Genomic DNA, 17117 nt, shown 5'->3' on the forward strand with positions numbered 1-17117 from the left:
ATTTAAATAGAGAACATGTAAATATCGTTTGTTGAGAAACTTGATTAGAAATTTTCTGGTTTTGTCACTTGAAGGAATTTTTCAGGAGCCTGGTCAGCTCCATCCAAGAGAAGTGATGAAAACCAGCTAGTATTTCCTATTTAAACATATAACATGTAAAATTCGTTAGTTGAGAAACTTGATTTGAAATTTTCTGGTTTGGTACTTGACGGAATTTTCAGCTACACCCAAGAAAAGTGGTTAAAATCAGACAGTATCATTTATTGAGAAATAGAACGTGAAAAAAAATCGTGTGTAGTAACATTTGGTTGGAAGTTTTCTGGTTTTGCTAATTGATGAGTTTTTCAGAAGCCTGGTCAGCGCCATCGAAAAGAAATAATGAAAATCAGCTAGTATTACTCATTGAGGCTTAGAACATGTAAAATTTGTTTTCGCGAAAATTGATCGTAAGCCAAGAGATGTGATGAATTTTATTGGGATTCATTGGGATAGAACATGTCAAATTCGTTTATTGTGAAAGTTGATTTAAATTGTTTCTGGTCTTGTAGATTATTCAGAAGCGCTGAACATCCAACAAAAGTGATGAAAATCTGTTAGTAATACTTATTAGGATATTGAACATGTAAACTTTGTTGCTGAGAATGCTGATTGCAAGTTCTCTGGTTTTGTTATTAGACGGATTCTTGAGGAGCTTGGTCAGCTCCATCTAAGCGAAGTGATGAAAACCAGCTAGTATTGCGATAAAGAAAATATAAAACTTGTTCGTGCTCCGTCCATGATGAAAACATTATTATTATTATTATTATTATTATTATTATTATTATTATTATTATTATTATTATTATTATCTTTATTAACGAGATTTGCAGCCCGAGGCTGGCTCATCTCGGATGAAAACATTGGTAATGTTATTTGGAACATGAAAATTCATTCAATTAGCAGTTAAATGGAAATTTTCTGACTTTGTTTTATTTGTAAATTTGTTATTAAAGATCTTGAATTGATATACACATAATGTTGTTGTTTTTGATTTGTGTTTTACAAGTTTCAAGTCTAGAATATGTCAAATTATTAACCATAGGAAAACTCAACCGTGGTAAGAAGAGATGTTGTGTTACCAGTACTAAATGAATTAGGGAAATTAAGGGTAGCTAACCCTTTAATTTTGAATATGTCAAAAAAAAAGGTAATGGTTGTTGACCTTTTTCAGAAATCAAAGTTATATTGAATAGTAAGTTAAAAAAAATAATAATAATAATTAATATCTTAAAATTCGAGAATTGTTAAAAAAAACGAGAATTTCAAGTGCTCAAAATTCAGAAAGTGAATCAACTCCGATAATAACGTACTAGTTTTCGTTTCAACAAAAAAAAAAACAAATGATTGCCTGAGGTTTAATCTGAATTAAAAACATATTATTGCAACGTATAGAAATGTTAAAAAAAAGCTGTCTCCGTAAAAGACACTAAAGAAGTACTTATTCAAATATTTCATTGAAAATATGAATGGTTAGGAACATTGAAATTCTAGTTTTTTTACTTTTTTTCTTGTGAGTGTATTATCAAAGGTTAATTTAAATAAAAATATATGAAACATTAAAAACAATTCTCTATTTAAAAACATAGATAGAAAATAGATTATGAAATTTTAATCTTTCCTTTGGCTATTGTGAACATGAGATTAATTGCTAACTGGAAAGCTTGTCTAAGTAATTTTAAGGTCAATGTTTACTGCTGTTAGAACATTATACTGAATAATATTGTATTATACATTTAAAATAGAATAGTTATAATTATTCAGTCAATTTCAGTTAAGCCACACAGAAAAAAAAATGCTTAACATGGAAACAGGAATGACCGACATTGTAAGGTATAAAACCATTTAAAAAAAGCAAACAGTGATCTGTTACATAATATTAAATTGTATCTACAAACAAGAATGAAGTTGCTTCGACATTAAATTACAATACGCTGTATTGTATCCAATACGTTTTTATTGTACTATAATAGTTTGTTTCATTCAATAAATGGTACGTTTTCATTCCGGTAGCGTTGAAATAAACAATTTACGCTTTAAATTTTACATTAAAAAAAATCTTGTGAAACAATATTGTAAAATTGAATAGAAAGTTGTGTCAAGGATTTATTGATATCGTAAAATCAGGAATTATTTTCAATACACAAATCTTCTTCGATGTAAAACAAATATGAAAGGTAATAATAAAATGGATTTTTTTTAGAACTAGGATCGAGTTATTGATTAAATTTGATTCTAGGAAATTGTAAAAAAAAGAAAAGAACACGGAAATTACAATTTAATGCGGAAACCGGAAATTTTTTGGCGATAGGTTGAACTGGTGATAATATTTGTCAATTAGTATGTTTTGGGTATTTGAACTTATATGACCTAAATAAAAGTGTGATATAAATACGACATTTGCATATTATCATGATCATATTTCTTATAGTATTTTATAAAATATTCGAACAATTAATTATTAATGTTATAAATTTTGCAGTTAAATAAATTACGAAACAAAATAATAAGATATTATCATCAAACTAAATAAGTCCACGCAAGGACAGTTTCAAACATCAATAATATCAAAAAGTATTCAAAATAATAAAATTCCAAGAAGAAACGATTGACAAGATAAAACGAAGAGTGCAAGACTTATAATAGATGCAAATTATTGGAAATAGTTAGATTCATATATGATTATGTATGGTTTGATGAAATAATTATGTAACAAAATGTTGGGATACTCCATAGATGTTGGGATACTCGTATAGATTTTTTGTTTTTTTTTTTGTAAAACTAAAAAAAACTTGTAAAGATATTATTAAAAAAAAATGTATTATCACTTTTTTGGAAATGCTATATGACGGCACTTTATGTATTAATTATATGAAGAGTAGAGAAGAGAGCGAATGTAGTATTATAGAGTAAATTAAGAAAAAAAAGAATAACAATTCTATCATAAGGAATCAAAATATTTAACTTCGCCGCTAAAAGAAAACTTTGAATATTTTAATTCTAGAGCATTTCGTTCAGTGTAATCGTAAGTTTTGCATTCGCTTCTAGCGCAAGTGATCGAAATGAACACGAGAATGTATGCGAACAGCGAGAATGGATGCGGAGACAGAGGGGTTAAGCTGAATGGATGCAGAAGAGAAATACGTCGACTGACGCTACGACGCTGGTACTGAATGGAATGGAATGAAGCGAAGTGAATGAGTAAAAGAGACAGGGGTATGCGTCGCAGTAAGACTGGTCGATGTTGTTGCGCATGCTCCTCAGTCTAATAACGATTTTCGACGCGGACGGTTTGCGTCCAGTTTGCGCAAGGTGAAAAAAAAAAAAATAAAATGAGAAAATATAACCGCTGGTGACGCCATGAATAAAAAAAAATAATGTTTTATTTTGAAAGAATACGACAGATGGGAGCATTCTGACGGACGAGCGTGAGGTGATCGAAAGGTGGAAGCAGCACTTCGACGAGCACCTGAATAGCGCTGAGAGCACAGGCAATGAAGGACAGGACAACGGAGGAAATGCCTTCGTCAGTACTGCGGAAGATGGAAACCAACCAGCCCCCACTTTGAGGGAGGTTAAGGATGCCATTCACCAGCTCAAGAACAATAAAGCTGCTGGTAAGGATGGTATCGGAGCTGAACTCATAAAGATGGGTCCGGAGAGGCTGGCCATTTGTCTGCACCGGCTGATAGGCACAATCTGGGAAACAGAACAGCTACCGGGGGAGTGGAAGGGAGGGGTAATATGCCCCATCTACAAGAAAGGCGACAAGTTAGATTGTGAGAACTTTCGAGCGATCACCTTTCTAAATGCGGCCTACAAAGTATTATCCCAGATCATCTTCCGTCGTCTGTCACCTGTAGTAAACGAGTTCGTGGGAAGTTATCAAGCCGGCTTCGTTGACGGCCGATCGACAACGGACCAGATTTTTACTGTACGGCGAATCCTCCAAAAATGTCGTGAATACCAGGTCCCAACGCATCACCTTTTCATCGATTTCAAGGCGGCATACGACAGTATCGACCGCGTAGAGCTATGGAAAATCATGGACGAGAACAGCTTTCCCGGGAAGCTCACGAGACTGATAAGAGCGACGATGGAAGGTGTGCAAAATTGTGTGAAGGTTTCAGGCGAACACTCCAGGTCGTTTGGATCCCACCGGGGATTACGACAAGGTGATGGACTTTCGTGCCTGTTGTTCAATATTGCGCTAGAAGGTGTTATGCGGAGAGCCGGACTTAACAGCCGGGGTACGATTTTTACGAGATCCAGTCAATTTGTTTGCTTCGCGGATGATATGGACATCGTCGACCGAACATTTGAAAAGGTGGCAGACCTGTACACCCGCCTGAAACGCGAGGCAGCAAAAGTTGGACTGGTGGTGAATGCGGCCAAGACAAAGTACATGCTAGCTGGCGGGACCGAGCGCGACAGGGCTCGCCTAGGTAGCAGTGTTACGATAGACGGGGATACTTTCGAGGTGGTCGACGAGTTCGTATACATTGGATCCTTGCTGACGGCTGACAATAACGTTAGCCGTGAAATACGGAGGTGCATCATCAGTGGAAGTCGAGCCTACTATGGCCTCCACAAGAAGCTGCGGTCAAAGAAGATTCACGCCCACAACAAATGTACCATGTACAAAACGCTCATAAGGCCGGTAGTCCTCTCCCAAGTAACATTTTTAGTTTTTTCATTTACTACAAGCTGTTGTTACCACAATATCGATAAAACTCTTTTTAGAACTTATTAGTCTTAATGACCTTAATAAAACTCTGATAAAACTTCGTTCAACCCGAAAAGGCCCACACTACAGGAGGTTGTTAAGACTATACTTTAAAACCGTTTCAAAACTTCTTAGTTTTGTATCGTATGAATACATCTACCCTTGTAGTATACTTTAAAACATTCATGAGAGCTATTGTATAGCCTTATTGAGCTCATCTAGCGGTATTGAATCTTTTACGATATCCTTATACACGAAATAAAACCAATGTTAAGAGCTTGAACAAACATCAACCAAAAAGTTGTTTATAAACCAAAATCTTTTTTAATATTGAAACCATCATGATGTCTGCCGACTCATTATAATCAATTAAAAAAATATTTTTTTGCATGGCAGAAAACTTCCTTACGATCGCGTGAAATTCCTGTCAATGAAAATTTACTGGTGAAATGACATAAAATTTTTAGATTTACAGCAACGCGCCACAATTACGAAATCAAAATTTGCTAACTCCATTCCATTTTCATAATGATTTCATGCTCATCTCAATCATATATCGAAATTTCCTCCGCATATTGTAATTATCAACCCGAAACAGCGACAATAAAAATGGATCCCATACAGTTAAATCTTGCTGGTCTTGACTGGGATGGATTAAGATCAATTGGTGGTTATTCTGCGCAATGTAATCATTCATAAGCGCTTTTGATCTTAAGAATCCATGCGCAAAATCCTTCACTGGTTAAAATATTCTTAAATAATACTATTTGTTCTGCACAAAGACAAATAGGTTTTTTGGGAGCCTTGGCTTGAACCTAATGCACTCAGGAGAGCTAGTGCTGTCAAAAAGGTAAACAAATCAGAAGATTCGATTTTGTGATGCAATTCAATTTACAAAACTCGTGCCGTTATGTATCTAACTACGTGTTTATTGGAATGCATTGTTATGATAAAGCTAGTCGTGGGTGATCAGTTGTAGAAAATGTAGAAAACGGTAAGTAATAAGTGCCTAAAAATGAAAGCTTTTTCGTGTAGCTCAGCTGTTGTGTGCAGCATAGTTGTCCCAGTGGAACGGGAAGTTAAGGCAAGCATGAGAAAATATGCTATATACGGTAGTCAGATAATTCTACGAGAGGAATATTTGCCATTTCTTTGTTTGCGTTCTGATTAACTCATAATTCACTACATGATTATTATTATCAACATAATGATATTGATAACCACACGCTGACTGCATTCCAATAACATGCATCAGACAGTTGAGATTTAAGAAGGCTTTAACATGACTTAGTGCAGTCTTAGAAGTTTTATCTATGCCTTAATAAGACAAACAAGATGGGGTTTTAAGCATAGGTTTTAATAGACACTACGCAGCTCCTTCAAAATACAATTAATTATCAACAAATGTGGCCAGCAAACAAGTTTTAACGGGAGCTCTTATAGATATCTACAAAAAAAATTTAAGTGGTTTTTACTGAAAAGAACGTTTAGCACTTTGCAATGCTTTATTAAATCTGTTAGGAATGAATGCATCTCTAATAAAACCATCATAAATAACATCTAAGATCAAAAAGCACTGAAATTGTTACTTGGGCTATGGGCATGAAACGTGGACGATGCTCGAGGAGGACCTGCAAGCACTTGGAGTCTTCGAACGTCGGGTGCTTAGGACGATCTTCGGTGGTGTTCAGGAGAACGGTGTGTTGCGGCGAAGGATGAACCACGAGCTCGCCCAACTCTACGGCGAACCCAGTATCCAGAAGGTGGCAAAAGCTGGAAGGGTACGATGGGCAGGGCATGTTGCAAGAATGCAGGACAGCAACCCTGCAAAGATGGTCTTCGCTTCGGATCCGATCAGTACAAGAAGGCGTGGAGCGCAGCGAGCTAGGTGGGCGGATCAAGTGCGTATCGATTTGGCGAGCGTGGGGCAGAACCGAGGATGGAGAGATGCGGCCACGAACCGAGTATTGTGGCGTGAAATTGTTGATTCAGTGTTATCTGTGTAGATGTTAACTAAATAAATGAAAAATAACTAGAATGCAATCCCAATCTGTCTCGGACAGCAATTCAGCTATACTACGGAAATCAGCTCTGCGAAAGTCATATCTAGTTAAAAGAACTTATTCTTTAAGTAGTCTGATTTCTCCGTGTAATGAGAATTACTCATTTTTACGGGCGAACATAGGCTTCGATTGATTTCAGTAGGTAGAGACCTCGTGTAAATGCTAAATCCTTCAATTCTAAAAAAATCTACAAAATTCTGCACCAGCTTCGACTTCTGGTATAGTTATTTTCATCAGCATCTGCATCATAGAATTCTGTTTCGGATCTTGCCAGCTTCCCTTCACGCTAACGGCTAATCAGTGAACACGTTCGCCTTTTTGGATGGAGGCTCTGATTCAACACTGTTAGAAAGCTCTATCGTAAGGAAACTTGGGGTTACCGGAACAGTCTTTCCTCTCGGCTTGCAGTGGATAAATGGTGTTAGGCGGACAGAATGAAATTTGAGGCGTGTACAGCTAGAGATTTCCGGGAACAGCAGCAAGCGTTTCACGATTTCTGGAGTGCACACCGTGTCCACCAGACCATCAATTTCGGTAAGCTGCAAGAAAAGTTCCCGAAGTTCTGAAGGGACTTCCTGTGGCAAGTTATGAATATTGATTAGATTGGACAATACTATGTTGAAAAGAACTCTAAAACTACGCGAGGTTAGCGGAGATCAACCAGTTGCGGCGAAAACTCGTCTAGGCTGGATGTTATACGGAAGATCTGGATAGTCGAACCCCACTCTGTTCCGACGTGTGTTGCAATGAGGATCTGCACGACTTGGTTGAATCATTTTCCACTGTTCAATCCACATGCGAAAATAATGGGAGCTACCACAGTTCGCACGGAGTTAGGAAAATTCCAAACTGGTCTGTTATGGAGGTATGACCTGTTAGTATTTCCGGACAGCAATCCTATAGCGGAGAGAAGGATTCAATGCCTCGAAAAGCGGCTATCAAAAAGATCCAGTCTTGTATGAAAAAGTGCAAAACCAAATTGCAGATTATCCCTCCAAAGGCTACGCCCACGAAGTGACGATGCAAGAGTTAATGGAGACCGACCCAAGCCAAACGTGGTATCTGCCACTGGGGGTCGTAACCAACCCGAAAAAAACTGGAGAAAGTCCGAGTGGTGTGGAATGCAGCCGCCACTGTTAAAGAAGTTTCGCTTAATTCCGTTCTACTAAAAGGACCCGATCTGCTGCAGTCACTACCGATGGTACTTATTCGCTTTCGCCAGAGAGAGGTGACCATCAACGCTGACATCAAGGCGATGTTCCACCAAGTTCTCATTAGACCGGAAGATCGCAGGCTACGCGCAGGAACTTTCCCGGAAGAGTCCGAAGGCCTCAACCGCAGTTCGGGAAAACCACTACGTCGACGTCTACCTAGATAGCGTTGACACAGTCGACGAAGCGGTGGAACTTGCAACGGAAGTGAAAACACTACACGAACGCGCTGGGTTGGAACTGCGACACTGGTTGTCCAACAATGCTGATGTTTTGCAACGGATTACCGCGGAGTTATGAAGAGATTACTCGACTGAAATGCGTTCCCTACGAAGAGAGATAGCTCCGAAGCCTGGTCATGAGTATTTTTGATCCGCTCGGGTTGGTGGCAAACTTTATAGTTTACGGCAACATCCTCGTGCAGCAGGCGTGGAGGTTTGGTATCGGCTGGTATGACCGAATACCTGAGGAATTGTCCGCATCATGGCACCGATGGGTCCTAGCATTGCACAGCTTAGCTCAAGTACAAATCGATCGGTGTTATTTCCCAGGTTACGACACAGAGTCGTCGAACAGCCTGGAATTGCACGTTTTCGTGGATGCCAGCTCGAATGCCTAAGGCCTGTACTCGAAAAAAAGCACCAGACAGAAGTTTATGCCAAAAATTTATTTTAACCTTTCAGTCGTCGTGTGGTTTGCCGCCGTCAAAACCACCACGCTGATGCTGTGTACGATAAGCGAGGTTTTTTCAGCACTGTTGTACAAAATACAACAGCACAACGACTGATATGTTAAGTCGAATTTTCTTGAAACTTTCAGGGAATGAACTTATACACATGGATTATGTTTCGTCATAATTACTTTATTCAATGTCCTTTCCTTCGCAAGCCCACACCTTTGCCTTACGACTCCTCATTTCATTTTGTGCAATGATGGAGTCAACCTTTTTGATTACTTTCACCCATGCTCTCTTCAATTCCAGCTCGTTTTTAAACACCTTGGACGATTTTCGAACTTTGGCCTTCATTATAGCCCAAACCAATGACCGGACGAATTTCTGATGAATTTGGAAGGTTAGCGGTTTTTAGTATAAAACGTCCTTATTGTCTCCGTACCAATCCTACATCGATCGTACGTAATGGCATGATGCCAGATCCGGCAAAAAAAGTCTTGCCTCAGTGAGACCACAGGAAGGACAACAGATGCTTCTGGAGGCACTCGGTGCGGTAAATTTCGCTGTTGATGGTACCCGTTGTAATGTACGGTTTACTCAGTTTACCGCATTGGAATATGGCCTGCCAGAGCTGGTTTTTTTTTGGGTGAACTTGTTCATTTTTTCCTTTCTTATGTCTTCCGGAACATCAAATTGTGATTTGGCAGCGTAGAACTCCAGCCCCAGTATCTGCTTTGCGTTTGCCTTGATGTAGGTTTCGTCATCCATTACACACATTTCGGTTTCGTTAACCACTCTCAATACAGCTTCCTTGCGCGCGATTTGGCCGCCGTGTTTTGTTGATCACGCCGGTTCGGTGCCTTCCGGACCTTGAATACACGAAGCCCAGCTCGTTTTATGGTTTGCTGAACGAACCAGGCGGAACACATGGCCTTCAGTGCCACGTCGCGAATCGATCAGATTACGCTTGAAATAATCCAACACTTTCCACATTTTCATTCACTTCCAGCCCGCCGCTTGGTCGTCTGGGACTCCTTAAAAGATTTTACCACCCGGGAGACAGTTGTATGGGTGATTCCCGGTTGTCTTCCGATCCATCTCATGCTCGCAGTCGGATTTTCCATGACGGCGCGCAAAATTCTCCATCGATTTTCTTCTTGTTTCGATGCCCTCTCAACAATCACTGAACCGATTGTTATGAAATTTTGCACATGTATACAATACACTCCAATCTAGTTATACCCAGATTTTCATTAATTTTTACCCACGGACAAAAAAGTTACACACGGTGCATTGTTTTCGAGTACTGGCCTTACGCTGCGGCGGCCTACGTCAGAGCTGTCCAGCATGACACGGTTCGCTGCAGTCGCGTTTCATCAAAAACCAAGGTAGCGCCTCTGAAGCAGCTCTCTGTACCCAGGTTGGAGTTACAAGACGCTGTTCTTGGTACAAGGTTGATGAAAGCGGTCACACCCTTCCCATAGTTAGGGCCATTCCATGGAGCGATTCAAACACCGTGTTGGCCTGGCTCAGAGCTGATCAGTGAAGTTTTTGCCAATTTGTGGTTTTTAGGATTGGAGAAATCCTTTAGTCAACCGACATTACTGACTGGAGGAAGGCTTCAATCAAAATGGAACGTATCACACGAGGCCACTAAATATGGCAGTGGTCTGAATGCTTCTGAGAGTTCAAGATGGCTTCGTTAGCCGGAATTTCTCCGAATTGAATCCGAATGGCATACACAGGAAGTAGAATGCAGCACTAATAAAGAAATGCGTGTAACAATTGCCATTCATCGTGTCAACGTCAGTGGGACTGTACAGTTTGAGCACAGACAAACAGACGTCACACTCTCATCGCTGTTCATCGACCAACTTTTTAACGATCGATTCGAATATCTTGTAGGTGGTCAATCGACCATCCGCAGCGCTCGCGTCGTTTTTGTTCGTGTTTGACGTTTACACATTACCGCCACCTGTTGGTCCATCGGCCAACTACAGTGTTTTTAGCATTGGGCGTACATGTTTTCGCGACTATGATTTTGATCGCGATTTGTTCTAAGTGTTACGTCTGTTTCTCTGTGGTTTGAGCGTTTTTCAAGATGGGAACGGTTTGTGCGAGCCGTCGGATATGTGTGGCGGTTACAGAGTAACTGCCGAAAGAAGGAGGACCAGTGGCCGTATCCGGAAACAGTACATCTCACCAGCAAGGAATTGAATTACTTTAGTCCCAGAAAAATATTAGAAAAAAGGGGCTTTGTACCAACAGCAAAACCGAATCAAGCTAGTAAATCGGATTAGTAATCAACATTCACGCAAGTTCTTGAATTACCAGTACTAAACAATCCTTGTTAAGTTAATACTAATGATTGTTATCCTGGCTTCAATTGTAGTAGCCTCGGGACTGACAAACTCCGAGTCTTAAATCATCTGCTAGGTAAAATGGAATCAATTTCAGAACCTGTTGCCAGTAGCAAGGACTTTGTACCGCCCACCAATCTTTGAATTACTAGAACATATTACCTTAGCACGACCAACAAGATGAGATTATGGTTCAAATTGATAGATCTTACCAAGTAACGCATCACGAAAAGGTGATCTACCCGCGTTCCGAGTAATTTTACGCATGATATTTTTTGTTTTCCAGTGTATATCAGAAATCCTAATTCAGGATCCTTACCACTGAGTAAAATATTGTCGCACCGCCACCAAACCGGATCGCGCCAGTGAGAATCGCGACGCGCCTCAACTCGCCGCATTTTGAAATAAGTTTTTTAGTGTGGCGCTGCATTCTTACGATTTTTATGAACACAGCGCACTGTTCACATATTAGCTGCGACGCACGGGGCCCGAGAAAACAATAATTATAAATAAATGTTGGTCTTGATTTCTACCGGATACATAATAGCGTCTTCGTCAAAGTTGTGCAGCAGAAAAAGGGGCTATCTTCGTTCGAGCCATGAGATTCTAAATTTTACACTATTGAGCATGAAAGATAGTGGAAAAAATACGAATCTCATGGCTTATGACCGCTCATAACTAGCGCCGTCTGGTGGCGTAATTCCGTTTCTAAAAAATAACATCTCGTTTGATATTTATCTATTAAACAATTTTGCGAAACACCATGACCTATTATTTTGAAGATTTTTCAAGAAATTGATCATATTAGCACAGACAAACAGACGTAACACTCTAATTATTTTCATCGCACGGCAGAATAGCGCCCAATTCTAATCTAAGACAAGACGTGACAGGTCACAGTGCAAAAACGAAACCAATTGCCTGTCAAAAAAGACCACTTCTCATTGGTCGTTTTGGCAAAGGCCTACTTTCACATCGTTGAGTTAGATTGCAACAGGGCACTTTGTTGCTAGCCCTGCCGTGTTGCTAGTTCATAGATTAAAGTTTTTATCAAAAGTTTGGAAAATTTTTATGAAATCTTTTTTTTTTTTTTTTTGTATGGTATTCAGTTGGAGCTGCCTGACAGCTTAACTTGTCAAGGCTGAACCCTCGGTCTGGCTTTTGCCAAGTTTCCCCTCTACCAGAACCAATACTCAGACGGACTAGGCAATGGCGCCCACATGAACACTGTTTTTTTATTAGTATTGTGACGTGGTAGTTTTTGAAAAGTACCCATATTCCCTTGCTTCTGAGAAAAGGAAGCATTATGAAAATCAGCAGCTCCATTAGAATTTGTTTGATATAGTAGTGTAGAATTTGTTTGAAATAGTAGTGCATTACTAATACTGTCTAGTCGAAATGGTTTTGAATAATTTGTCATTCAAGTGCTATTCTGATTACTATTGTCTTTTACGTAAGATTAGAGTCTTAAATGTCAAGTGTCGCCAAGTCTTAACAAAATTAGGCTGTTTAGTAGTAGTTCTAGTTAATTTCATTTTTTGTTGTTAAAAGTATTTATTAGTCATTACGTTCATATATCCTTAAAGAAAAAAGTCGCTTTCCTTGTCTGTTCAACAATTTTTCGAAACTAGCAAGTGTACCCTAATGATCGATCTCAGCGTCTTACTTTCCATAGTCATTTTTATAGTGAATATTGAAGAGTAAAGTTACCTTAGGCTTCTATTACAGTCTCCTACAAGATTCACTTTTCGGTGGTAAATGCAATGCTTCACAACGCCTACTTTCTACTTGTGAATTTTGCGAAAATGAAGCTGGAATTAGATTATTTATACCGCTGTTACAAAAGAGGTATTTCTTATTATGGCAATGTAAAAACCATATTAAAATAAGATTGTCGCCACTTATTTCTACTCAGTGAATCTACTAGTCATTTTCCTAAGAGTTCCTAAGTATTCCCTACGTCGTATATGATAACGATGTATCTAGCTAGCTAATAGTAAGAGTGGCTACGGATCATTCTGGTTAGCAAAAGGCAAACTGAACGTCACCAATAGTATTAATGTCCACTTCGAATAGATTAATTATTTGAAATGGGCATCAATTCTATCAATGACGCAGAATGTCCGTTGGATCACGTCCGAGATATTATTGCGTCTATGCCATATGAATTATGACGCGGCTTTAAGCAAAAAATGCCAAAATGTGATACCACCACTACAGGTTACGCCTTTGGTTTCCATCATATGGGCTAATGGATTATGCCCTCCCATCGCGGCAAGGTCGCATAACCAATGGGAGGGAAAATTTTTATGAAATCTTTTTGTTTCAAATCTATTTATATTCGATGTTGTATACAAAGCATGTGCTCCTACAATGAAAAATTAATAAAATTAAACGTAATTGTAACCAATATAATAGAAATTATGTCAATTATCTTTAGAATATCGCCAGTTTTGAACTGCATCCTGATCTTTTTTTTAAATATAGCATCCTCTATGGACTTATCCACGGTCTTCTTTTATCATCGACTTTCTTTTTCTTTTCTGCTCTAAATGCGGGCAATGTTTACATTAAATGACATCCGGACAACGAATGTTCACCGGATGAACATGAAGTGGATGAATGCACGACGAAAACGTTCATTTTTTGTAAACACGGCCCGCAGTAAAAGGTTTTCTTCCCGGTGGAAGAAGCAGCGTGACGTCATTGTAAATTAGTTCATTGTACTATATGAGTAAACCGTGCAAGAAACAATCAAATTATGAGCCTTGATATTTGAATTTGATCACAAGATTTGTTGAAAAAGGATAGTGGTAGCACTGGATTTAGTATCGTCAAGGTTAGCGACTGAAAAACAACGGGGCAGTCTTAGTTGAGCTGTCGCGTCCTGTCCTAGATTCTAATATTTGATAGTTGGCCGACAGACCACTCGTGGCGCTCGCATCGCTTTTGTTCGATTTTGACGTTTGCTCACTACCGCCACGTAGTTCGCGGTTGGCCAAAAGAAGTGTTTTTAGCATTGGGCGTAGATGTTCGCGTGACTATGTTTTAAATTGATAATTCTGGACAAACATTTCAAAAGGGCACATCGACATTGGTAAACAATGGCTTTGCAGAACGCTGTTGAGCCCAATTCAACTCGATCACGTTCACCAATACCACTATCAGGAAGAGCTAACACTACCCGCATAGAGAAATACAATTTACCTTATAATGGAAACAGTAAATATCTCATATCTGAGAAGGTAAACTTTTCACAAACTGTTGTTATTTTGTTGAACAGTATGGACCCCGAAGCCTCATACTATTAATAACAGAATAAGTAATCCATGCCAAATAATGACCATTAATTACAATGTCACGAAATTGTTAAATTATATGGGTAGAAAATCTCGTGCGATATGTTTAAAATGTAACCCTAACGTTTGTCAAATGGTTTGCCTTTATATTTGCGCAACACACCAATACTCGTGAATTTTACTATAAACAACTTAAGCTTCACAGTTTGGCGAACAGTTGGATACATTAGTATTTGTGATGGAACATTTTGTGTTTGACAATCCATTTTTAAATTTTCACTTTGTTTTCAACTTGCCCATCGTCGGCCCGGCTGAGTGAAAATTCCTTCGGAAATCCTTCGCTACAATCTACATTTACAAGTTTATCGAGAAAATTTTTTATTAAATCGGCGTGTTTTATCTGTTATGTACGCAGTATTCGACGGTGTGTTTCTTCCTTCTGAACAAGAATCGGATACTTGACCGAATGTGAGTGAATTTTTGATGGGTTTTTTGTTTGGTGAACCCGGTGAACCATAAATTATTAAGTGCTTTATGTATTTTAGGAATCTCGTAGGATATCAAAAACAAATGAGCGATTGTCTTCCGGATCAGCGGGACCAGTACAGCAGGTGCAGAGATTGGTGCGAGATTCTGCCGAATGTGTGTTATGTGCTGTGTTTGTCACTTGTTTCGTCGAGCCCGGCAAAACCATTCAATCCGGAAGCAATCCGCGCCATTGGCGTCCGATGATGCCTTCCTGATCTTCGAAGGAAACCGATACTTCCGCAAGGGATTCCTTTACAAGAACTTCTATTCTGGTTGAAGGCGTCAAGCCCACTTTCGCCGAGCTGGAAAGATTTGAAGAACAGTCCGAGGAAATCAACATTGAACTGGCTGTTTCAATTGAACCCCGTTGGAACGCACACTTTCTCCATGGGAGACAACGTCGAGGTTTGCGTGGGCGATCTGGAGAACCTACGATGTAGAGAAGATCCTCCTCTATCAAGCAGCGGTGTTAGTTTTTGCCTTGTCTATTTATTTGCTTAAAACCAACGAGCATACAGAATATAAATATACAATTTGAGTATGGACAATGCGTTTGTGAAGTAATATAAAAAAGCAAGAATATGAAGCTGTGGTTCAAGTTATTTTCAATGAAAAAAGTTACAAACGTATTGTTAGAGAATACTTTTTTTATCTAAAACAAATAATTAATTAATTAATTGAATAAGTAACATTTAAACAAGTTGATACATGCGGAAAGAATGTATTAATTTGTTTTACTGTTACTTAATTGGTTCATGAATTGTTTTCATACCGTAAAAACGTTCCTTGACAGTACCGTATACGGTTGAAATACCGTAACGCACTATATATCAACAGACACTCAAATTATAAAATTTTGTTTCAGTTTTATAGTTACAATGTTCTTGAACCGTTTGGTTTACAATGAATTCAGTAAAAATGGATGGTATTTCGACCATTCAGCAAACTGTAATCGAAAAATTTTGTTCTAAAAAATCGGCGTATTTTAATGGTTACATAACTTAACCGCCTATTCCCCACATTGTGATTTGTCCAAATACAATTCACCAAACTGTTAAACCTATTTATGGTAAGGTTGGTTTATTGTTAATTTGGGTGTTATTCGGTATTTTTCCGATATTGTTGCAAATGGTTGAGGATAATATGGCAAACAGTATAAGTATGGTTCATAATTATGCGGGTAATCTTCCTGATAGTGGTGTTAGTTTGCATGGGCGGGCTAAAAAGGGCTCAACAGCAACGTTTCTGAAAAAGGCTCAAGACCTCTTGAGCCCTTTTCAAATGTTTGTCCAGAATTGTTCTAGATGTTACGTCTGTTTGTCTGTGATATTAGAATGGCCGTTGATAGAATGGTTTTGATAACCAGCTCGAAAATAGTGATCGTCACTTAAAAGCCACTCGCTACCAGCCCTGCGGCTGTGCATCGTCCCGCTTCACCGCCTCTGCATGTTGTAACAAAACACTGTTGATTTCACTTGTGTGTGCACCCAGTATATGGACACGATTAAAGTTCCCGGCTCGTTTGTGGTCGTGGCCGTGTCTGTGTGTTGCGTGCCTCCATCACGTACACCCGAAAAACGTATAGGTATTATACGGCCGCAGGAGAAGGAGGAGGACGAGGACGAGGACCCACATCCATATCCATCAGACACCGCCACACAGAACCGCAGCAGCCGCCGAGACCTTGTCTTGCTTGTCGTCGCGGGGGAAAAGTTAAATTTCCGGTCCGGCCCGGCCTCGGCTACTCACCATAAAACATGCAAACGGTTCCAGGGCCATCGTGGCGCAGTTTGCAGCGATTTTCGGCGGATACGGGAGCACTTTTCAACGGGTAAAATCCGAAAAACTAACCGACTGTACGCGAATCCAAAACACACGCAATTTATTTTTTCACATTTCGCAGCGCGATGACGGACGGTCGCGGAGCAAGTTGACAGAAGCGCTGTCATTTTGGTCCGAAAGGAGCTTTTTCTGATGGTTAGAGACCTGAGCCGACAGAGTTGATACTGGATGGCGAAGTACTAGAATTGGAGATTCTATAGGGGAAGATGTGGAAAAATGAACATTGTGAAGATATTAGCTAATTTGCCCAAAGAGGACACGCGACGTTCGCCGGAGGAATAACCGCGGATTTGCTACCTTTTTACTTTATTTTTAATTCTGTTTATTTAACTAGAGTTGTAGTATTTATGACTAGAAACATTCTAGATTTGACAAGTTT

The 17117-nt window shown here is 39.3% G+C and overlaps 1 protein-coding gene across 2 annotated transcripts in view; it reads right to left on the reverse strand.

Annotated features, from left to right (window-relative positions):
• LOC5576548 (armadillo repeat-containing protein 8) overlaps positions 1 to 16833 on the reverse strand; it is a 51496-nt gene extending 34663 nt beyond the window's left edge. The window contains exon 1 of one of the 2 annotated variants that reach the window (XM_021842159.1): positions 16646 to 16833. In XM_021842159.1, coding sequence (XP_021697851.1) covers positions 16646 to 16675 — 30 coding nt within the window. In that variant the 5' untranslated portion in view covers positions 16676 to 16833. The remainder of the gene's footprint in view (positions 1 to 16645) is intronic. The other variant, XM_021842158.1, reaches the window with a different exon arrangement.
• Between the last annotated feature and the right edge of the window lie 284 nt (positions 16834 to 17117).

This window comes from Aedes aegypti, chromosome 2, assembly GCF_002204515.2.
Source record: "Aedes aegypti strain LVP_AGWG chromosome 2, AaegL5.0 Primary Assembly, whole genome shotgun sequence".
NCBI lineage: Eukaryota > Metazoa > Arthropoda > Insecta > Diptera > Culicidae > Aedes > Aedes aegypti.